At 37.6% G+C, this 24319-nt stretch overlaps 1 protein-coding gene across 1 annotated transcript in view; it reads left to right on the top strand.

The window, feature by feature from the left end:
- LOC131200662 (disintegrin and metalloproteinase domain-containing protein 9-like) overlaps positions 1–24319 on the top strand; it is a 40905-nt gene that overhangs the window by 9764 nt on the left and 6822 nt on the right. Inside the window, exons 6-18 of the mRNA XM_058187773.1 lie at positions 904–1105; positions 1631–1696; positions 2018–2086; positions 4052–4224; positions 5488–5572; positions 6293–6414; positions 8885–9056; positions 9843–9932; positions 11438–11633; positions 14273–14378; positions 16411–16585; positions 22169–22249; positions 23977–24082. Of these exons, the coding sequence (XP_058043756.1) occupies positions 904–1105; positions 1631–1696; positions 2018–2086; positions 4052–4224; positions 5488–5572; positions 6293–6414; positions 8885–9056; positions 9843–9932; positions 11438–11633; positions 14273–14378; positions 16411–16585; positions 22169–22249; positions 23977–24082 (1643 nt within the window). The remainder of the gene's footprint in view (positions 1–903; positions 1106–1630; positions 1697–2017; positions 2087–4051; positions 4225–5487; positions 5573–6292; positions 6415–8884; positions 9057–9842; positions 9933–11437; positions 11634–14272; positions 14379–16410; positions 16586–22168; positions 22250–23976; positions 24083–24319) is intronic.

The raw sequence follows: 24319 nt of genomic DNA, 5'->3' as shown, positions 1-24319 counted from the left end.
GTAATTTTTGAAAGTTTGAAGGGTCTAGATGTGTTAGGACTGTAATTCTCAAGATTCCTTGGTTTTAGCTATACTGACTGAGAGTTCTAGCATCAGGACAAGGCCAGATTGAAAAAGGCTGATAAGAGACAGTGGGTTGCTATTGGTGTAGATTAAAGTATGGTTTACATCTATTGCCTTCCAGTATTTGCTGAAGAATAACTCCAGTAGTCACAGCCAATAAGGCCAATGGTGAAGGAGAATGGGAGAGTGTATTTCAGAAACATTTGGAGAACCAAATGTTCCTCTGCCTAGTTTACATTATTGCAATTTTGAAAAGTTATCTGGTCTTTCAAAACGTGTATACTTCTAGAAATTTTTGCCAGAACTGAATCTGACATTAGTTCTCCTTATACAGTTAGTCCTCAACGTACAACAATTCATTTAGTGACTGGTTGAAGTTACTACCACACTGAAAAAGTGACTTATGATCATTTTTCCCACTTACGAACATTGCAACATCCTCATGGTCATGTGATTTACATTCAGATACTTGACAACAGATTCATATTTATGACTGTTGCAGTGTCCTGGGGTCATGTGACTATCTTTTGTGACCTTCTGACAAGCCAGATTCACTTAACAACCATATTACTAATTTAACAACTGCAATGATTCACTTAACAAATGTGGCAACGAAAGTCATAAAATGGGACAAAACTCATTTAACAAATTTCTCACATAAATTCTGGGCTCAACTGTGGTTGTAAATCGAGGACTAAAGACATATCATTATATTTCCTTATTGAGAAACTAGTAGATTTGTACTGTGATATTGCTACATAGTACATTGTATACTTATTTAGAGTTATTTTTGTTTATATAGCTAACCTTTGATTAAATAACTTTTCTTGTCCTTTTTAGGGGAATCCTCTATATTGGTGACAAGCAATATGGCATGGAGCCAGTTAAGGGATCAAATAAATTTGAACACTTTTTTTATGTATTAGATAAATCTCATGAACCTTTTTCCTGTGGTGTACAAAATGATGACCAGTATCATGAACAGATTTTGAAATACACTAATATGTCACATTATCCTTTCAGTAAGGATACACTTCGAAGGGTAAATATATTTTAATCTTATTTTTCAAATATTGCATGCTTTAATCTATGTATTCTAGATTTTAGCCACACCTCTTTCACTTTTAACAAATTATTTACTTCACACCGAGGACACTTTTTCCTCATGTTATTTCTTTCTGAAATTAAATAGTGCTTGGAAAGGGGGTGGGGAACAAAGATAAAATAATAATTTAAAATTCTGTATCTTGAGTTACTACACCTGAAGTCAAATTCAGATAATTCTCTGGAAAAAAAGGGAAAAATGTACTGCTGCCTCACAGTTTGATCCCAAATCCAGTTTGAATTGAAATACTAGAAGCAAACAAGGAAGTTTGATTTGATTCGATTTTGAAAATAATAGTTTGACCGATCTAAATGAGATTGATTATTTTCAGACAACAATAGTTCACATCATGAATTGGCTTCAAATGCCTGGTGTTAACTTTTTACTTAATTTTTGAACTATAATTTTGAACTAATTCCAAATAAACAGCTATGTCATGCGGGTCTGTTTTCAATTTTACAGAAAAGAAGAACTGTGCTGCCAGAGAAACGATACATCGAACTCTATATGGTTGTTGATAAGAACAGGGTAATTTCTCTCAGCCAAATATCTTTGGCTTCCTGGTATTATATCCAGAATTTCTCTGTCGCTCCATTGCTGATAGGAACACAGTAATAAGTTTTTATTTCTGCCAGGACAAAAAGTTGAGTTTCGCCCTAGGCAAGAGATAAATAGATGACTAATGGCCTTAATTTAATGATACTTAAATTGTGTTAAATTGGAGTCTGTATGAAAGTACCTAATTTTAGATTTTGGATTTTTTGGTGGACCAACGTTGCTATGCGATTTTTTTAAAAATTTCCTAATTGCCTTTCCTGATTAGATTGTCTTCTTTCTTTAATGTTTTAGTATTTATTCAAAAGAACTATTGAAGCTGTACAGAAAGAAACAGTTGAATTGATTAATTATGTAGATGGGGTAAGTCAGCATATTTGTTACTCATTTGTTATGTCACTTTTTAAGAGAAAATAAAAAATAGGACAATAATGTAATTTCCATAATTGAAGCTGGTCACAACATAGGTTTTAAAAAACCAACCCCAAGGTACAGAAGTTACTTTTACATTCTGATGCTGCAAAAATGAGATACTATTTATGTAACGTAATTCCATTTATAGCTAGACTTTGTTGCTGTTAACTTCATGAAATATATATATCAGACAAAAGCAAACATATTTGTAAGAGATTTTGATCTATTAAAGGAATCTATGAATTGTGCCAGGGCCTTTCTTGTTATTCTTCAGAACAAAACTTAAAACCTACTGCTGTTCTTATAATTTTAATATTTATATTTAATATTGCTTGTAGCATTTTTATAATATTTCTTTTTATATAAAAATTTTATGTCAATTATATGTAATTACCGTATATACTCGAGTATAAGCCGAGTTTTTCAGCACGTTTTTTGTGCTGAAAAACGTCCCCTCGGCTTATACTCGGGTCTATACGGCTTATACTCGAGTTTTTTTTTAAGCCCTCGGCTTATACTCGAGTATATACGGCTTATACTCGAGTTTTTTTTTTTTCTTTTTTTCACATTTTACCGGACGGCGCGAGGAAGCCCTGCCGGTGCAGTGAGAGGGCGGGGCGGGGGAGCCGCCAGCCTTCTCAGCTGAGGGAGGGAGGGTTTCCCCAACCGGTAGGTGCCTCATTTCCCACCCTCGGCTTATACTCGGCTTATACTCGAGTCCCCAGTTTACCCCAGTTTTTGGGGTAAAATTGGGGACCTCGGCTTATACTCGGATCGGCTTATATTCGAGTATATACGGTAAGTGTTAAGAGTTGTTTCAATAGGCAGCACAAACTTTTTTATAAATAAATAAAATTAGGCTAAGTTCCAGGTATTTATTTTATTATCAGTTTTTAATCTTACTTACACAGAGAAACAAGTTTAAGAGTAAATGATCTTATATTTCCTGAACTAATTGAGATTTACAACCTAAATCTTTTCTGGTCTGTGTGACTGCCATTTTCCCCAGTATCAGAAAAACACAGCATGTTAAACAATGTAATTATTTGGACAATTAGGGAAACAGTGATTTATATTTGTGTGTGTGTGTGTATGTATGTATGTATGTATGTATGTATGTATGTATATATATGTAGAGTAGCAGCTTATCGAGAGAAGTTCACCTCAACAGCCTATAATTGCCTATAAGTATTAGTATCCCATTCCAGAGATCAGGCTTTGCTTTCTTACACAATCCTTTTTCTTGAAGTCATACAATTCTTATACAAATTAGTCTGTTGTAGGATGCTTTTTCTAGCTCACCTTTCATGGTTGCACAAAGATTCCTCCTGCTATGAACCTTACCCCTTTGTTATCTCAAATAGTTTGTGAGAACATAACTAGTAAATTTCGGGAGACAGGAACTTTTGGATTACAATATTTGTTTATTGCATTAGTTCTTTTGCTTTTCCTTGAAATGAATATAGCTATTCAACACATATGCAGCATAATTCATATTATGTGTGATAATTTTGGAGAAGGGTTTGTACGCGTTAGCACGAATTACCCACCACAAAGCCTTGGTGGGTGCATATTTCTGCATGTTGTGGAATCTGTTCAAACAAAGACAATATCCTTAAGTAACCAGGTTTGCAAATCTCAACCTTGGAACTTGTAAACTATGCCTTTTGGTAATGCATTATGTCAATTATGGTTTGCTTTTCAACTCATAGGTAAAGTGGACTATGAGTTCAACATGTAAACTTAGTCAGTGTGCTGATTCACATTCATTGGCTAACTAGATATACTTTTTTGCGTGGCATATTTCTCACCAGCTTAGAGGGTGAGAGATGGGATTGGAGATGGGAACAGTTTGGAAGGAATTATCTAAATTTACTGAAACTGATATAATAGTCATAAATTGTATATTTACAGATGTTCAGTCATTTAAACATACAAGTTGTCCTAATTGGATTGGAAATATGGACATATGAAAACCAGATAGAGGTGGTTGGTGATTCAGCTGGAGATGTGTTGGGGAGATTTGTGACTTGGAGGAAAACAAATCTTATTACAAGATCAAGAAATGATATTGGTCATCTCATCATGTAAGGATTTTTCTTTATATTACACATACAAATATATTGGAATATTGAGAACAATGTGAAAATTCTACAGTTGTAATATTAGTAATTTTTAGAAATCTTTATCCCAGTATCATTTAGGGAAAGATTTTTGTGCATATGCTTGTTTCATGTTTGCAGGGATCATTTGTAGGGATTGGCAAGGATTTAAAAATATTTTTTGCTGCTAATTGCCTAAGAAAAAATATTTTCTTAGCTATTAGAATATAAACCAAAATATGTTTCAAGTTTATTTTTAAATTTTTGAGCATAATATATTTTACACCATTATAGCGTATTATAAATAAAGGGTAAAAAAGTTTAAAATTCTCATGCAATAGTTTAATTAAATTGTCATTAACATGACATAGGACCGTGATGGCGAAGCTATGGCCACAGGTGGCACACAGAGCCATCTTTGCAGGCACACGAGCTGTCGCCCTAGGTCAGCTCCATCGCACATGCGCATGTGCCTCATGCTAGCCAGCTAATTTTTGGGTCTCTGCCATGCATGCGGGAGCTGCGCGCACATGCACGGGGGGAGCAGCACGCCCCCCCATGCCCTGTTTTTGGTTCCAGGAGGCTTCAGGGAGGCCTGCTAGGCCCAAAACGGGGCATGGGTGGGTGCGGTGCCCCCCTTCACGGCCCATTTTTGGTCCCAGGAGGCTTCAGGGAGGCCTGCTAGGCCCAAATTGAAACACAGGGGGGGTCACACACGCATGTATGGGGGAGCGTGGGGGGGTCACATGCGCATGTGCAGGGGGTGGGGGAGTGAGGCGGGTCATATGCGCTTTGGGGGCAGGGCACATGGGTGGGCATTGCATCATGGGTATGGGCATGTGCGCTGTTGCGTGCGCGCGCTTTCAGCACCCGATGAAAAAAAGGTTAGCCATCACTGGCATAGGGTTAATCTAACATTGGGAAAGATACAATATGGGTAATTATATCTGTTCTGCTATTAACATAAAAGACAAGATATTCAGTCTGCCAAAGACATTATATCCGTCTTAAAACCAAATGAAATTAAAATAATGGGCCAAGGGTCCAATGTATCTCCAATCCAATTCAACAACTTTTTTTCAGGATGTTAAAATACTATAGCATCTGAAAAGGTCAGGGAAGTAAGGGAGACACTGTATGTGTGTGTGTGTGTGTAAAACAAAATATCTATAAATAAAATATGTACATTATTCAGTCTGGAGAGGCATCTCAACCCATCTTCCCCTTTAATCTGTTCCTGCATTTCAGAAGGAGAAGGCCATTTGGTTCAACAGTTGGAATGGCTTTCGTTGGCACAGTCTGTAGTGCAGATCACGGAGGGTCTATCACTACGGTAAGTATAATATCCCGTTTCAGTTGTAAACATAGAGTCTTACATTACATTGTGTCAGGATTTTGAACGTTTATCGTTGAGTTTAGATTTCTGTGGAAAGCAGAAGCACTTGGCAGATGCCTATTCTGGTGTTGACTACTAACCCATTGACAAAGTCATGCTGAACACCTACAAAGTATAATACTAGCAACCAGGAACATAGAAAAGTAACCCAGATGAGAGCGAAGGCAGTTGTCCTACAGCGAAAGCTTAAAATATGATAAACAATAAGCTGATAAGAGGCAGCATGACTGAGCTTTATAAAATTTTATATGATAGGTAGAAAATTTAAAACAGATTTTAAACAAAATGGGTGGTCTAATTAAGAGCAGGGAAAGAAAGTTTTTCAAACTTTTCATAACTATGCAGTTCATTACCATGAACTGTCATAATTGCTACCTGCTGAGATGTTCTTAAAAGAGAGTTTTAGCAATGGCATGCTGTGCCAAAACTGAGCAGGAATGGAATTCGGCAACTAACATTGTGGTCCTTTTTGTGGACTTCTTCCCATCAGAATTTGGAGTTCAAAGTGGGAAATAAAATGATCAATGAAATAGACTTTAATTTGTCTAGCTCAGCTGTTGTTTTCTATTCTCCACTGTTATTGTTTTTCTTGTTTAAAAAAAAAAAAGAATCATCTCCCACCCCATCCTATGCTAACAATGCTGATATTTCTGTCAGTTTGATCATGACAATCCGATAAGTCATGCTACAGTGGTTGCACATGAGCTGGGACATAATCTCGGTATGAATCATGATGATGGAAGATGTGCAGATACCTATATAATGCACAGTTCAGATAAGTAAGAACATTTGCTTAACGTTATTTTTATATATATGTTTTTTTTTTTTAATTATACTGTATATTAAGTTTAATATGCCAAATCTTTGTTGGTTTAGGATCAAGCATTGCAATCCAATGGAGATACAGTGTTAGAGCATTTAGCTCAGTGATGGCAGGAAGAAACACCCTGTAGATATTAACTTTAATAAAATATTGGTCATTGCAAACTATTATAATTATGAGCATTCAATTTTCTTTGAAAAGCAGACTACTGAATTATACTCTGAATTGTGTTTCTGTTTTAAACAAGGTATTTTCTGTATTAATAGGCTATTCTTGGTAATATTTCATTACTATTATATGTTCTCAATCACAGATACTTGTGCATTTAAAAGTAGGCACATATACCTGATGAGAACACGAAATCTTTGTTCTTGAAACAATTTTTGAGTCTAGAGTCACATTATAGACAGGGTGTTTACAGTTTCAGTTATGCTACATTTAATGAACAGAAACCGATGGAGGCTAAAATTATATGTTTTATTTTTGAAATCTATTTATATACAGCTTTCATTTAATGGAAAAGTTGGTTAGTTAAACCCAGGTGATTGAGATATAGCTATGTTAGTGGAGAAGGGAAGAGGCAAGGAAACAAAGACAGATGTTGAATAGAGGACACAGGAAAAATACAAAGGATGGAGAAGACTTAAAATAGAGATATAATAGGATTGAACAATGTTTGGAGTAGAATACAGAAATTATTATCATTTAAATAAAAAGAATTTTTTTAAAAAAAACACAGATAATTACCTATCCTAGATCTGATGTGGTACAAGGTTAAAGTTTTAGACTGTAACTGAAGAGACTCGAGGTCAAGTCAAAGCACATTCATAAAACTCCTTTAGTGATTTGATCTGGTTTCTGTCAGTCCAATGTCTTCACAAAGCAGTTGTTGTGGGATAAAACTGGAGAAGGGAATGATACGTATGATATCGTACCTATGAGCCAGGGGTGTCAAACTAGCAGCCTAAGGGCCAGATACGTCATGCGCAGGCCACGCCCACCCCAGCTCTGCAAAGGGAAAAAACATCACAAAAATCACTTGACGCCACGTGCTTTAAGCTCTTGGAGTAAAGTTGGAATATTAATCTAACAAAGACGTGCAAAAGGGGTGCTATCCAAAGGATTCACAGCAATCCAAACATTTGTCAGGTTGCATGCAAGTTGATTAGTAGCATTATAGGCAGTCCTCGACTTATGACCACTATTGAACCCAGAATTTCTATTGCTAAGCGAGACAGTTGTTAAGTGAGTTTTCTCTCATTTTACAACCTTGCTTGCTGTAGTTGTTAAGTAAATCACCACAGTTGTTAAGTTAGTAACTCAGTTGTTAAGTAATTAACAACTGGTTTTCCTTTTGACTTTGCTTGTTGGAAGGTTACAAAAGATAATCACATGACTCCAGGAATACTGCAACCATCATAAATATGAGTCAGTGGCCAAGTATCTGAATTTTGATCATGTGACTATGAGGCTGCTGCGATGGTCATAACTGTGAAAAATGGGCATAAGTCATTTTTTTTAGTGTCGTTGTTACTTTGGTCACCAAACAAACCGTTATAAATTGATGATTATGGGTACATGCTAATAATCATTCTATTTATAAGCTATTTTCATTCCTAAAGAAGGTAAAGACTTTGACAAGGACTTTAAGCATCCAAAATACTTGTCAAATTCTATGGAGCCTATCCAGTTGCATCGATCAAAAGAAAACAAAACAATTTCAGGACTCCTTAAACTTTTCTTAAATGGTTCAAGAGGAAACAACGAACTGCTGTTTCTTTGGAGAATGGACTGGGTAGAAGTGGATAAATTAGGATAGACCTAAGTAACAAATTCCATATGGAACGGTTCACTTAAAAATCTTGAACTGAGAGGAAGCTTCTGAATAACAGACAACTATCATAGTCTGAATCTTTACCCTAGAGATCACAGAGAAATAATGGATGGAGATGCCCCACCCTTGAAGAATGTTAATGGATGCTGAGTTTAGTTTACACATTCATGGTGCCAAGTCATGTATAAGAAATGGTGCCAGAGGAAAAAGATGAAGTCATAGCTTTCATTATGACTCATCTATCTGAGACACATTTTGCAAGTTATTAAGCTGGCCTAACATTTGAAGGGAAAATCATCTGGGTGGAATCTAGCCTTTTCTAGATTGGCTGGGGTGCAGACTTGAAGTTTTCTTTTTTCAATTATGACAAGTCTATTAGAGGAATTACAGTGTGGTTTTTGTATATTTCCCCATTTCAATAATTGGCCAGTTTCTGCCTCACAATATCATGTATCTCTCTGAGTCAGAAACAGACTTATTTTGAAGAGGACGACATTGCTTTAGTGTAATGATGAAGTATAGTATAGTAGAATTTAGGCACAAAATGGGAAATATATTACTCTATATCCTGGAAAAAAATTGTTCTTTCTAGTGGGTCTAGGAACTTCAGCAGTTGCAGTGCTAATGATTTTGAGCAACTTATCCTGAGAGGTGGAGGAAGCTGTCTCAGAAATTCTCCCAAGCCGAGCGATATCTTTACAGAACCCATGTGTGGCAATAACATTGTGGATAGAAATGAAGAATGTGATTGTGGCACTCCAAAAGTAGGTAATTTGTATTTATATTTTAAAATATTGATATGCTAGAATTATACATACACACAACACCAATGCTAGGGCTATGCAACGTTCCAGATTCTGTTCTAAAATGCTACGTGAGGGTTAGGGTTAGGGCTAACCCTACAAGGATTTTTCTGGAATGCCTTAGCACAGCTGTGTCTTTTTCTGGATCCACATATCCATCATTTTTAGAAACCAGGAAAAGATGCCGTTGCTTTAAGGAGGTGTAGATAGATGTTGCATCTGTACCCCATCACAACTTTTTGGCATTGAAAGTAATATAATGCTCATTGCTGCATTTTGTTCCTCAGTGCTATCTTGATATTGGTAACCCTAATGCAACAATGCAGTTTTTGAAAATAAGAGTACTGTAGATTGACAAAAAAGTTTCTGACTTGTTTAGCCTCACTCATGGTGATGAACATGGAGAATGCCACTGATTTGTCCTACGTGTCCATGAAGTTTTCTTTTCTCTATCAAATCTTTCCTTGGTAAAATTTTGTAGTAATCACATTAGAAAAAGAAGGTTCCTCCTCACCATCAAGCATGTTTTTTAGGTTTTTATAAAACCTTGATTTCATTATATGATTATAAATGGGTAGCTTTTTAAAAAGAAGATACTTCAATTAAAAAGCAAAGTTCTGTGGAAATGTTTCTTAAAACTCTTTTAGTCATATCCCAGTGATGAGAATATTGATCTTACTGAGTCCAGTGGAAGTTTTCTTCAACAGTTGATCATGGACTATACAGCCAAAGTCATTTTCTTTACAGGAATGTACCAATCCCTGTTGTGATGCTGCCAGCTGCAAGCTAACACGTGGATCAACATGTGCTGAAGGATTGTGCTGTGAAAAGTGTCAGGTAAAATAGATTGTCCTTTGTGTCGATGTGGAGTACAATCCTGTGCTTTCATGTTTTATATTAAACCCCATTATGTTCAGCAGGTGTGTACCCCAATATTTAAATATACATAGAATTGCAAAGTTAATATATTTTATTAAGATATATTTGTTTTGAATTCATTATCATTCATGAAGATTGTATGCGTATGTTTATGTATACAGTAACATCTTATTACTGTTACATGCAGGAACATTAGAGGGAGATGAGAATAATTCAGGATGGCATCTGTGATTACACTACCAAAGCCTGATTGCTTTGATGAACATAAAAAGGATGGCTCTTCTATTATGTGGCATATGGGTTGGCCTTTTAAATACAACAAATGAAACAAGCACCAAACTTTGGTATTTGTCCATTCAAATTCCTTATACTGTATGTATCACTAAGATCTATCTGAAGCTCCAATAATATGTGATGGCAAAAGAATGCAAAAAATAAACAATTCCAGAGAAGACAAATGCATTTCCTTAGAACTGTTATGTCACATAACAAGGATTAGTTGCTTCCCAGAGTCACTTGATTGAGCTGAGAAATTAAGTAAATAAAAAATAGCTAACTGCTTCAGGTCTGTTCTAATGAAAAGTTCAGTTTGAATGCATGCATACATGCATACACACATACATACATAGATACATAGATACATACACACACACATATACAATACATACATACATTCTAGTTTTCCAATAAATTATTTACATCCTCAGAAGGAGAAAGGAGGAGGGAAGGAGAGAATGGAGAAAAGGAATGATCAGGCTTGAAAAATCCTGCAGCTAGATATATGAAAATATATCTATATGTCTCTATCTCTGTCTAGCTGTATCTATCCTACTTGCTTCTTGGACTGTGACTTTATCTTCCCCTACTCTAATTGTAATCCTGTGGTTTGAATTAATTAATTAATTATATCCTGCCTTTCTTCTAAAATCTCAAGGAGACATCTATCCTTTGTCATAACAATCCTTTATAGTAGTTCTATTGGATAAATTATGCCAGTCATCCATAATGTAGGGAGGTTAAGATGGAAAATGGGAGAGAGCCACCCATATTGCTATCCCATATTCAAGTAAGGACAATTGCACCAGCTGACTTTGGTACTCAGATACCATACAGATCAGCAAAGAGGACAGTCTAATTCTGCTCGCTCAAGGACTGGTACATTTGCATTTCAGTGTAGCCATCCGGTTGTGCTCATACAGGCAATAAATGTTGGTTGCTATGGGTAATATGATACAGTATGACTAAAAGATAAATATATCTTGCAGGTTTGGTTTGGTTTTTATGTACAATTAGTAATATGATCATTGGCATACCATTCTAGTAGTTTAGCCCAGGAACTATTCCAACCTTTCTTTCTTTTTCGCAAATCTCTTTCTCCTTCTCTCCTCTCATTAAAGGCATATGAATGCTGTCAATGTGTTACAATTAGAAACCAATAAAATCAATAAAATTCTGTTTTTAAGTTCAAGGTAGCAGGAGTGGAGTGTCGACCAAAATCAAATACCTGTGATCTCCCTGAATATTGCAATGGGACCTATTATGACTGTCCGGAAGATGTGTATGTTATGGATGGCTACCCATGTAATAATATGAAAGATTACTGTTACAGTGGAATTTGTGAAAGTTACGATTCTCAGTGTGAATCCCTCTTTGGAAAAGGTATGGTTTGAATCATTTGTGATCGATTGAACCGATAATAAACTGGCAGGTGTTATGTAGAAAATGTTTATGTATTGGAATGTAGATGATTATTATTTAGAAATTTTTTATTATTTAGAAATTTTTTTATTTTTTATTCCAATAGTAAAGAATATATGTAATTTGGGGTTGATCTGTTTGGATTCTTCTGTTCTACAAGCTTGATTGCTATGCTATAGATCCGTGATGGCAAACATATGGCACGTGTGCCACAGGTGGCACACACAGCCATACCGGTGGGCACGCGAGCGTTGCCTTAGCTCAGCTCCAACTGATTTTCGGGTCTTCCGGGCCCACCAGAAGTTGGGAAACGGGCTGTTTCTGGCCTCCGGAGGCCCTCCCGGGTGGACGAGGAAAGCTGTTTTTGCCCCCCTTGGCTCCTAGAAAGCCGCTGGGCCCACCATGCCATCGTGTGCCAAAATCAGGGGCAATGTGGGAGGGTCACACACATATCCGCGGGGGTGCGGGAGGCTTTGAATTATGGTGTGGGCACATATGCACATGACCTCCCGCACTCCCCCCACTTTTGGTACACAACGGCAAAAAGGTTAGCCATCACTGTTATAGAATAGAATAGAATAGAATTTTTATTGGCCAAGTGTGATTGGACACACAAGGAATTTGTCTTGGTGCATATGCTCTCAGTGTACATAAAAGAAAAGATACGTTCATCAAGGTACAACATTTACAACACAAATGATGGTCAGTATATGAATATAAATCATAAGAATTGCCAGCAACAAAGTTATAGTCATACAGTCATAAGTGGAAAGAGATTGGTGATGGGAACTATGAGAAGATTAATAGTAGTGCAGATTTAGTAAATAGTTTGACAGTGTTGAGGGAATTATTTGTTTAGCAGAGTGATGGCCTTCAGGAAAAAACTGTTCTTGTGTCTAGTTGTTCTGGTGTGCAGTGCTCTATAGCGTCGTTTTAAGGGTAGGAGTTGAAACAGTTTATGTCCTGGATGTGAGGGATCTGTAAACATTTTCACGGCCCTCTTCTTGATTCGTGCAGTATACAGGTCCTCAATGGAAGGCAGGTTGGTAGCAATTATTTTTTCTGCAGTTCTAATTATCCTCTGAAGTCTGTGTCTTTCTTGTTGGGTTGCAGAACCGAACCAGACAGTTATAGAGGTGCAAATGACAGACTCAATAATTCCTCTGTAGAGGAATGTTTTGTCACCAGACTAAGTAATATCATCAATATGTAGGAGAGTGAGGTTTGCTAGTTGTTTATATATAGTGGCTTGCCCTGTCAGTCTTGGTTGGGGTGTGGTTACTTTCTTGATAGTTTCTTAGTTAGGATATCATTCTTCCCCCATTGTTTATCTGGTGTTGTTTCCTGCTTGTTTGGGTGTTGGTTGCTAGACAGGATGTTGGCTTCCTTCCTTAATTTTTAGTTAAGTCCTTTAAATTCAGGTAGTCCTCAACTTCAACCATTCATTTAATGACCATTCAAAGTTACAACTACACTGAAAAAAGTGATTTATTATAATAATAATAATAATAATAATTATTATTATTATTATTATTATTTAATTTTTATACCGCCCTTCTCCCGAAGGACTCAGGGCGGTGAACAGGCAAAATAAAAACAACAATCAAATACATACAGTAGAATAAAATATTAATTAAAAAACTTATTTAAATTAGCCCAATCTAAAAATACTTTTAAAATCCCAAAACCTAATTTAAAAATTTAAAACCCTAAAAACAACTAAAATTCTATGCCAGTCCCGCACGGATAAATAAATAGGTCTTAAGCTCGCGGCGAAAGGTCCGAAGGTCCGGAAGTTGGCGAAGTCCAGGGGGAAGCTCGTTCCATAGGATAGGGGCCCCCACAGAGAAGGCCCTTCCCCTGGGGGCCGCCAGCCGACATTGCTTGGCTGACAGCACCCATTTAAGACCGTTTTTCACAATTATGACCACTGCAGTATCCCCATGGTCACATGATCAAAATTTGGATGGTTGGCAACTTGTTCATATTTATGATGGAGTTTGCAGTTTCCAAGGGTCATGTGTTTAACTTTTGTGGACTTCCCGACAAGTAAAGTCAATGGGGAAGCCAGATTCACTTAACAACGGTGACAGGAAAGGTCGCAAAATAAGGCAAAATTCACTTAACAACTATGTCCATTAGCAACAAAAAATTTGGGCTCCATTGTGGTCCTAAGTCAAGAACTACCTGTGGTTCATAGATAAGGTAATATGTGCTGATTATAGATGGTTTCCCAGAATGCCAAGCTTCCAGGAATTTTTGAATTTGGCTTGATCTAAAATGATGCTGTTTCCCGGTTGAAACTGTGGTTGAGTTTCTCTGTGTTGAGAGATTAAAGAATTTTTGTCATGTCTTCTGCCTGCCAGTTTATGTTTCTGGGTGCATTCTGCCTATTTTCTACCTGTCTATCTTAAATAATGTGTGTTTATATTGCATGTTGTTGATGGTTCCCTTTCTTTGTTTATGCGGTCTTTGGGTTTCCTTAAGAGAGTTTATGGGCATTTATATGTGCTACAGGGATGCCAACAGGATGTAGTGACCCGTTGCTTGTCTCGGAATTATCCTCGATGTAGAATAATGAAGTTTCATTTATTTTGTAGGAGCAAAGAAAGGACCAAATGTTTGCTTTGAAAGAGCCAATAGCAAAGGAGACAGATTTGGCAATTGCGGAATGAAAGGGCCAAATTTTGTAAAATGTTCCCAAGCGTAAGTAATCAGAAAAAATGTTTGATATTCTAAAGGCACATTAAGACTATATGACTCCATGCACACTCAGGGATTAAGTCCCATTGAACTGAATGCTCTTATTTAGATAATAGGCAACATGATTCAGAGTCAGAGCTCTGCACTCTTTCTTCCTTTTCCTTCTACTTCTAAAGAAACATACCAACAACCAACTTCACTAAGACAAAATTTCCTATTAGAGATAGTCCTCAATTTACACCAGTTCATTTAGTGACTGTTACAACAACACTGAAAAAAGTGACTTACAACTGTTTTTCACAGTTACAACCTTTCCAGCAGCCCCATGGGCACATGATCAAAATTCTGCTGGGAACTGACTCATTTTTATGACTTTTGTAGTGTTCCAGAGTCATGTGATAATCTTTTGCGACCTTCAGACAAGCAAAGTCAATTGGAAAACCAGATTCATTTAGCCATGTTGCTAATTTAAGAACTGCAGTGATTCACTTAATTGTGGCAAGAAAGATTATAAAATGGAGCAAAATTCACTTAACAAATGTTTCACTTAGCAACAAAAAAATTGGGCTCAATTGTGGTTGTAAGTTGAGGACTATTTATATATTCAAACTGCAGGCTTCAATTGCAACCATTACATAGTTTAATAATCAGAATATAATTCAGTTTTCTTAATATTATACAATTCCTGGACTAACGCTAATGTATTTATGTAGACCAGCATATCACCGCTGTAGCGTATCCGCAAGTGGTGGGATAATACAACCCCAGGATTTATCCAAATCTTTGTAATTAAAGATTTATAAAGCTCACAATTGGCCACATTTAGACAACATCCCTTCGGACCATTGTATCTACATTTAGATTATAGGATTGTAATAGAAGCCAGCACTAGAAAGTTTCTTTGTTCTAGAGCAGGGATGGGGAACTATGGCCTCTTTATGACTTGTGGACTTCAACTCCCAGAATTCCTGGCAGAATTCCTGGCTCAGGAATCTGGGAGTTAAAGTCCACAAGTCATAAAGAGGCCCACCTTCACTCTAGAAATTAGATTTGTCTTATTAAATGATTTTCAACAGTTGTTCAGAATGTTCTTCTAGTAATTTCAGTGTTTTGGAGGTGTAACCAATGTGTTTCTGAATCATAGACAATACATGCGCTACTTGTCTTGATAAATATATAATACTTCAAAAATCAAAAGTGTCAAATCTTAGGATATCAGTTGCTGGATGGCAACAGAAGATGTTTGCATCAAAGTTCTGCTTGCTAATTTCCTGATGTACTTAGTAATGAAGAAATCAGTAATACAGAATACCAAATTAGATCCATCTTTGGACCCGATACAGATGGTTCATCTTATGAAAGAACTGTACACATTTATTTGGAATCATAAACCTTACTGAGGAAAGTCAAACCTTTGCTAAAAAGATGTGGAAATGAATAGTTGACACAGATTATTTATTCTGTTCTTTAAACCATTAAAAATTGAAACTTCAGCCATATGAAGGACATTTTAGCTAGATAGGAAGTTCTCATTTAGCAATTGAGACTGGCAATTTGGTTGTTAGTGAAAGCAGTCACTAAGTGAAAAATCATGTGACCAAAACTTATGCTTATGATTTTACACAAGATAGCATATACTAACTAATATGACACAATGAGAGTGAGTGAGAGAGAAAGATGCTGTGAAGATTGTATGAGTGGGCATTGGTCACTAAATTACTCTTTCAGCATCATCATAACTGAACGGTCACTGTTCAAGATGCTTGCTAAGGGAGGGCTATCTTGCCTTCCATAGTTGGCCAACAGGATCTGAATGTATTAAAATTGATAATCTGTTATTTCCTCCTACTTATACATCTACATCCATTTGCTCAAGATTGGTTTTTATAGACCTCAAGTCTAGTGAACAAAATCTTGAATAAGCATGTACTCAACATTAGAACATGGAAGATAGCATTTTGTATTTATCATAGTGCTTCACAATTCCTTACTTATCTATGTACATCATAATAATTAATATTATTACCATTTACAGCAACAGTTTATGTGGCAAGATTCATTGTACATCTTTCAAGCAAGAGAATCTCCCGTCCCAGTTGTATTTCCAGACTCAAGATGGAATTCCATGTGTGTCCACTGAATTTGATCTAGGATCAGATATTCCCGATCCAGCACTGGTTCATAAAGGCACTTCTTGTGCTGAAGGAAAAGTAAGAGTTTTCTGCATCTTACAAACGTGTAGCCTATGTGAATCACATCTTGCTTTATTGAACGAATCACTGGCTGAGTTTGCACTTGGCACTAAGTTACAATTTGTTATGTTAATTTGTTACTCCTAAACGTAAATCATGATTTACATGCAGCAGGGGCTGAGTATTTTCTTTATGCTAGGCCAAAAATCAAGAAGCCATGTTATTATTTAATATAAAACTTTATACAGAATTTCGCAAGCTTTTCCAGTTGAGAAGTTGTACTACCTCTTCATTCCCTGCTGGGAGTTGTAATAAATAATTCAGCAATATTGTTCCACTTTCAAGAAAGTGGGGGCTAAAGTATATTAAAATCACTACCATGGGTAAAAAATCCCAATTATTGGAATTTGGGGAGATTTCATTCATTCATTCATTCATTCATTCATTCATTCATTCCTTCCTTCCTTCCTTCCTTCCTTCCTTCCTTCCTTCCTTCCTTCCTTCCTTCCTTCCATTTACTCACTCATTCACTCATTCATTCAATCATTCAGTTTTTAATGACATATTAGCATTCGGCCTCTGCAAGACTTAGGTTACCCATGTTCTAATGTCTCACAAAGAAGACCAACGAAGAATTATCCTTTGGAATTTATAATCCTGCCCACATGATTCTGGAGGTTGAGGGACTCTTTACATCTTATTCATTGTAGGTTGCCTGTTCAGTATGTTGTACAAAACTATCCAATGTTGTTTGTAAACTGTCTCTATAGCATAATGTTACACTAATAGGAGGAAAGACACAAGTAATGACATGTGCATAATGATGTAATCATGGACACATCACAAGTTTACTTGCTGATTGACACAAGTACATAATTGTATTTGCATGCTGACATTATTGTGCAGCATTTGTCATCACAGAGTTGTGTTGGGAATACTGCCAATTACACTTACTTTATTTCAACAGATGAAGCTTAAAAGAACCTATATTACATCATTTGGGACTTGATACATGCTTAATTTTAAACTGTGTAAATTCCAAATCATAGTGGCTAGATTCCTACTTCTATCAGGCTGAACCCAGACAAATTATATTGTTGCATGATGACAGAGATACAAGATTCACTTTGCTCCCATTTCCAACATCATCATTTTAGGTTTAGATTTGTCTTATTAAATGATTTTCAACAGTTGTTCAGAATGTTCTTCTAGTAATTTCAGTGTTTTGGAGGTGTAACCAATGTGTTTCTGAATCATAGACAAATATATATGCTACTTGTCTTGATAAATATATAATACTTCAAAAATCAAAAGTGTCAAATCTTAGGATATCAGTTGCTGGATGGCAACAGAAGATGTTTGCATCAAAGTTCTGCTTGCTAATTTCCTGATGTACTTAGTAATGAAGAAATCAGTAATACAGAATACCAAATGAGATCCGTCTTTGGACCCGATACAGATGGTTCATCTTATGATAGAACTGTACACATTTATTTGGAATCATAAACCTTACTGAGGGAAGTCAAACCTTTGCTAAAAAGATGTGGAAATGAATAGTTGACACAGATTATTTATTCTGTTCTTTAAACCATTAAAAATTGAAACTTCAGCCATATGAAGGACATTTTAGCTAGATAGGAAGTTCTCATTTAGCAATTGAGACTGGCAATTTGGTTGTTAGTGAAAGCAGTCACTAAGTGAAAAATCATGTGACCAAAACTTATGCTTATGATTTTACACAAGATAGCATATACTAACTAATATGACACAATGAGAGTGAGTGAGAGAGAAAGATGCTGTGAAGATTGTATGTGTGGGCATTGGTCACTAAATTACTCTTTCAGCATCTTCATAACTGAACGGTCACTGTTCAAGATGCTTGCTAAGGGAGGGCTATCCTGCCTTCCATAGTTGGCCAACAGGATCTGAATGTATTAAAGTTGATAATCTGTTATTTCCTCCTACTTATAGATCTACATCCATTTGCTCAAGATTGGTTTTTATAGACCTCAAGTCTAGTGAACAAAATCTTGAATAAGCATGTACTCAACATTAGAACATGGAAGATAGCATTTTGTATTTATCATAGTGCTTCACAATTCCTTACTTATCTATGTACATCATAATAATTAATATTATTACCATTTACAGCAACAGTTTATGTGGCAAGATTCATTGTACATCTTTCAAGCAAGAGAATCTCCCGTCCCAGTTGTATTTCCAGACTCAAGATGGAATTCCATGTGTGTCCACTGAATTTGATCTAGGATCAGATATTCCCGATCCAGCACTGGTTCATAAAGGCACTTCTTGTGCTGAAGGAAAAGTAAGAGTTTTCTGCATCTTACAAACGTGTAGCCTAGGTGAATCACATCTTGCTTTATTGAACGAATCACTGGCTGAGTTTGCACTTGGCACTAAGTTACAATTTGTTATGTTAATTTGTTACTCCTAAACGTAAATCATGATTTACATGCAGCAGGGGCTGAGTATTTTCTTTATGCTAGGCCAAAAATCAAGAAGCATGCGAAGAGGAAGAGCCTTTGGGGTTTTTTAGATAGGGCATTTTTAAGGGGTGGTGGGGTGGCGGTTGTGATTAGAGAGTCTGGAGCCGAGGAGACCACTGTACCTCAGATTGCGGGTGTGAATCCCTCTTTGTGAGATGGGGTCATAGATGTCAGATGGGCTTGCTGGTGGCGTACCTGGCCCCTTGCTGCGTGACAGCTGCCCTGCCCGAGCTCCTGGAGGTGCTTGCTGGGGTGGCAGTTGAGACCCCCAGACTTTTAGTCATGGGGGACTTTAACTTGCCATCTTCCGGCTCGTCATCGACAGCAGCTCGGGAGTTCACGGCTTCCATGACGGCCTTGGACCTGACTCAAGTAGTTGATGGCCCTACTCACATTGGGGGTGGCACTCTGGACCTGATTTTTATCTCTGGTCAGTGGTTGAGAGATCTGGATTTGAAGGAAATAGTCATTGAACCTTTGTCATGGTCAGATCACTCTCTCCTTCGCCTGGACTTTCTGACCGCCATTCAACACCGCGAGGGAGACCACTGTACCTCAGATTGCGGGTGTGAATCCCTCTTTGTGAGATGGGGTCATAGATGTCAGATGGGCTTGCTGGTCGCGTACCTGGCTCCTTGCTGCGTGACAGCTGCCCTGCCCGAGCTCCTGGAGGTGCTTGCTGGGGTGGCAGTTGAGACCCCCAGACTTTTAGTCATGGGGGACTTTAACTTGCCATCTTCCGGCTCGTCATCGACAGCAGCTCGGGAGTTCACGGCTTCCATGACGGCCTTGGACCTGACTCAAGTAGTTGATGGCCCTACTCACATTGGGGGTGGCACTCTGGACCTGATTTTTATCTCTGGTCAGTGGTTGAGAGATCTGGATTTGAAGGAAATAGTCATTGAACCTTTGTCATGGTCAGATCACTCTCTCCTTCGCCTGGACTTTCTGACCGCCATTCAACACCGCGAGGGAGACCACTGTACCTCAGATTGCGGGTGTGAATCCCTCTTTGTGAGATGGGGTCATAGATGTCAGATGGGCTTGCTGGTCGCGTACCTGGCTCCTTGCTGCGTGACAGCTGCCCTGCCCGAGCTCCTGGAGGTGCTTGCTGGGGTGGCAGTTGAGACCCCCAGACTTTTAGTCATGGGGGACTTTAACTTGCCATCTTCCGGCTCGTCATCGACAGCAGCTCGGGAGTTCACGGCTTCCATGACGGCCTTGGACCTGACTCAAGTAGTTGATGGCCCTACTCACATTGGGGGTGGCACTCTGGACCTGATTTTTATCTCTGGTCAGTGGTTGAGAGATCTGGATTTGAAGGAAATAGTCATTGAACCTTTGTCATGGTCAGATCACTCTCTCCTTCGCCTGGACTTTCTGACCGCCATTCAACACCGCGAGGGAGACCACTGTACCTCAGATTGCGGGTGTGAATCCCTCTTTGTGAGATGGGGTCATAGATGTCAGATGGGCTTGCTGGTGGCGTACCTGGCTCCTTGCTGCGTGACACCTACCCTGCGCAGACTGCACTGGCTACCTGTGGCCTTCCGGGTGCGCTTCAAGGTTTTGGTAACCATCTTTAAAGCGCTCCATGGCATAGGGCCGGGTTACTTACGGGACCGCCTACTGCTACCGAATACCTCTCACCGACCCGTGCGCTCTCACAGAGCTAGGCAGTGTCGTCTGGCGACACCCAGGGGAAGGGCCTTCTCTGTGGGGGCTCCCACCCTCTGGAACGAACTCCCCCCAGGACTTCGTCAACTTCCGGACCTCCGAACCTTCCTTGTGAGCTTAAAACATATTTATTTATTTGCGCAGGACTGGACTAGGTTTTAAATTTATATTGATTTTAATTGGTTTTAGTATTTATATCATTTTAATTAATTTGGCTTTAGAATAAGTTTTTTAATTGTGATCTTAATCTGTATTTATATGTTTTTTATTGGCCTGTGAACCGCCCTGAGTCCTTCGGGAGATAGGGCGGTATACAAATTTGATTAAATAAATAAATAAATATTATTTAATATAAAACTTTATACAGAATTTCGCAAGCTTTTCCAGTTGAGAAGTTGTATTACCTCTTCATTCCCTGCTGGGAGTTGTAATAAATAATTCAGCAACATTGTTACACTTTCAAAAAAGTGGGGGCTAAAGTATATTAAAATCACTACCATGGGTAAAAAATCCCAATTATTGGAATTTGGGGAGATTTCATTCATTCATTCATTCATTCATTCATTCATTCATTCATTCCATTTACTCACTCATTCACTCATTCATTCAGTTTTTAATGACACATTAGCATTCGGTCTCTGCAAGACTTAGGTTACCCATGTTCTAATGTCTCACAAAGAAGACCAACGAAGAATTATCCTTTGGAATTTATAATCCTGCCCACATGATTCTGGAGGTTGAGGGACTCTTTACATCTTATTCATTGTAGGTTGCCTGTTCAGTATGTTGTACAAAACTATCCAATGTTGTTTGTAAACTGTCTCTATAGCATAATGTTACACTAATAGGAGGAAAGACACAAGTAATGACATGTGCATAATGATGTAATCATGGACACATCACAAGTTTACTTGCTGATTGACACAAGTACATAATTGTATTTGCATGCTGACATTATTGTGCAGCATTTGTCATCACAGAGTTGTGTTGGGAATACTGCCAATTACACTTACTTTATTTCAACAGATGAAGCTTAAAAGAACCTATATTACATCATTTGGGACTTGATACATGCTTAATTTTAAACTGTAAGCCGTAAACTCCAAATCATAGTGGCTAGATTCCTACTTCTATCAAGCTGAACCCAGACAAATTACATTGTTGCATGATGACAGAGATACAAGATTCACTTTGCTCCCATTTCCAACATCATCATTTTAGGTTTAGATTTTTTGCCCATGTTCTACAATTCAGTATTAGGTCACCATCCATCTTGGGAAAAACCATCATGCTAAATTTGGTTTAGAGTTACTCTTGAATCTGATGACAGTCTTTTTGATACCTTTGTGCATTTGCAGATAAAGCGTGCTTTCAAAGATCATTCTGAAAGAAACCCCTATTTCTCCCTTCTTTTTAGGCTTGTATTGATTATAAGTGCGTAAATGCAAGCTTGCTGGGTTACAACTGTGACATAAAGAAAAAGTGTAATGGTCGGGCGGTAAGTTAAAGTATTATGATGTTATAATGTTCACAATGGGACAAAATTATACTAACCAAGTATCTTACCATATAACAGAGATAGTCCTGAATTTACGACCACAACTGAGCCCAAAATTTATGTTGTTAAGTGAGACATTTGTTAAGTGAGTTTTGCTCCATTTTACGACCTTTCTTGTCACAGTTGTTAAATGAATCACTGCAGTTGTTAACTTAGTAACATGGTTGTTAAGTGAATCTGGCTTCCCCATTGACTTTGCTTGTCAAAAGGTCACAAAAGGGGATCACATGACCTTGGGACAGAGCAATGCTCATAAATATGATCCAGATGCCAAGCGTCTAAATTTTGATCCCATGAGTAAGGAGATGTTGCAGTGGTCACTAATGGTTAAAAAATGGTCATAAATCATTTTTTTCAGTGCTGTTGTAACTTTGAACGGTCACTAAATGAACCGTTGTAAATTGAGGATTACCTATAGTACAAACATTGAATATGTATCATTGCTTTCTTTAAAAATGCTGAGTGGAGTCTCTGCAATATTATGGTAGTTCTTTGTAGCATTTCTACCCATTTATTTATGGGACATTATACCACAACCCAAGTACTAACTCATCTCGAGAACATATATGTGAGTCATGTTTCTTTTATTCAAGAAAATGTTTTGCATTGCAAGAAACATAGGCATATATAACACCTAGAAGTTTTGTCAAATGAAAAAATCTGGGTTGTGAGATCACAACTCCAACCCCATCCTTTATGGCAGGGGTGTCAAATTCACAGCATCATGTTGTTGTCGTCACGTGACGTATTGTGACTTTTCCCCCCTTCGCTAAACCAGGGGTTGGCTTGGCATGTGATGCATCCGGCCCACGAGTTTGACACCCCTGCTTTATGGGCTTGCATGCAACATCCAAAGGTAGAGTCTGCATGACAATGTTCAATGCGTGCTTTGTCATTTGCTTCCCTTTTCCTCCCTTTGGATGCCCACAGCAAGTTAAAATGTTTAAATTCTGCTTTTTTCCCCCCTCAAAAAAATAAATCCTTATTTTCCTTATTTTTCCATTTTTAAATGTGCCAAATTCAGAAATAATGGGAAAGCTAATCATACAAGAAACAAATCTCATGCAGAAAATTAATTCCCATATTGTCATAGGAAAACAATTGTCCCCTCCACCCATTCCCGTGACAATATGGGAATTGTGAATATTATCTTTAGTCACTAACAAAACGAGATGGATGGAAACCAGGATGCTGGAGCTGGTTCATATGGACTCATGTTGCATTTCCTGGAATTTTTCAAGCTAGTTGAAAGGAGAGGAGACCTCCAATGCCAGCCCAATCATTGTTTGGAAGCTGTTGGTGTAGTGCTGCCAACACTGTAATGGAGGCAACAGAGCTAGTTTTTAAATATTGGCTTGCATACCACGCCACTGCTTCTCATCCAAAAGAGAGGTCCATATGATATGATGCACAGCACATAAGAGAAACTATGGAACATTGAGTTCATTATTACATAGATCTCACTTTTGATAATTCAGCTGTTAATAGAATTCTTTCATAATGGCACTTGAGTTCTTCTGCACTAAAATTCCTTAAGAGATGTGCATAGATTCTTGCATGCCTGTTTGGGGGAGAAACATAACACCCTAAGCCTATTATTATTGTATTTTTTATAGCCTCTTTAAAAGTTGTAATTTCATTATCTTGTGTCTTTTTTGTTCCTGTAGGTGTGTAACAACAAAGGCAATTGCCACTGTGATCCTGGGTGGGCACCTCCTTTTTGTGATGTGTCTGGCTATGGGGGCAGCATAGATAGTGGCCCAACGCATATAGGTATCAAGAATCATTCCTCTTTCTTACATTCCATCTGATATTGCTCACTTTTGCACCTTTAAAAAGTAGCTTTAAAAGATAGCTTACAAATTATGTCTTTTTTGACGAAAGTCACATTCATCTCAAAGTGAATAACTGTCACTTCACTGAATAACTGTCTCCAAAAAAATTCTAGTTTAAAAATGAAGACCAAGAACAAAAGTCAGCATAGCCTTTGCTACGCTAATTTAGTGGATT

This window comes from Ahaetulla prasina, chromosome 6, assembly GCF_028640845.1.
Source record: "Ahaetulla prasina isolate Xishuangbanna chromosome 6, ASM2864084v1, whole genome shotgun sequence".
In the NCBI taxonomy this organism is placed as follows: Eukaryota; Metazoa; Chordata; class Lepidosauria; order Squamata; family Colubridae; genus Ahaetulla; species Ahaetulla prasina.
The sequence above is the reverse complement of the archived record's forward strand: the minus strand, read 5'-3'. Positions and strand labels throughout refer to the sequence as shown.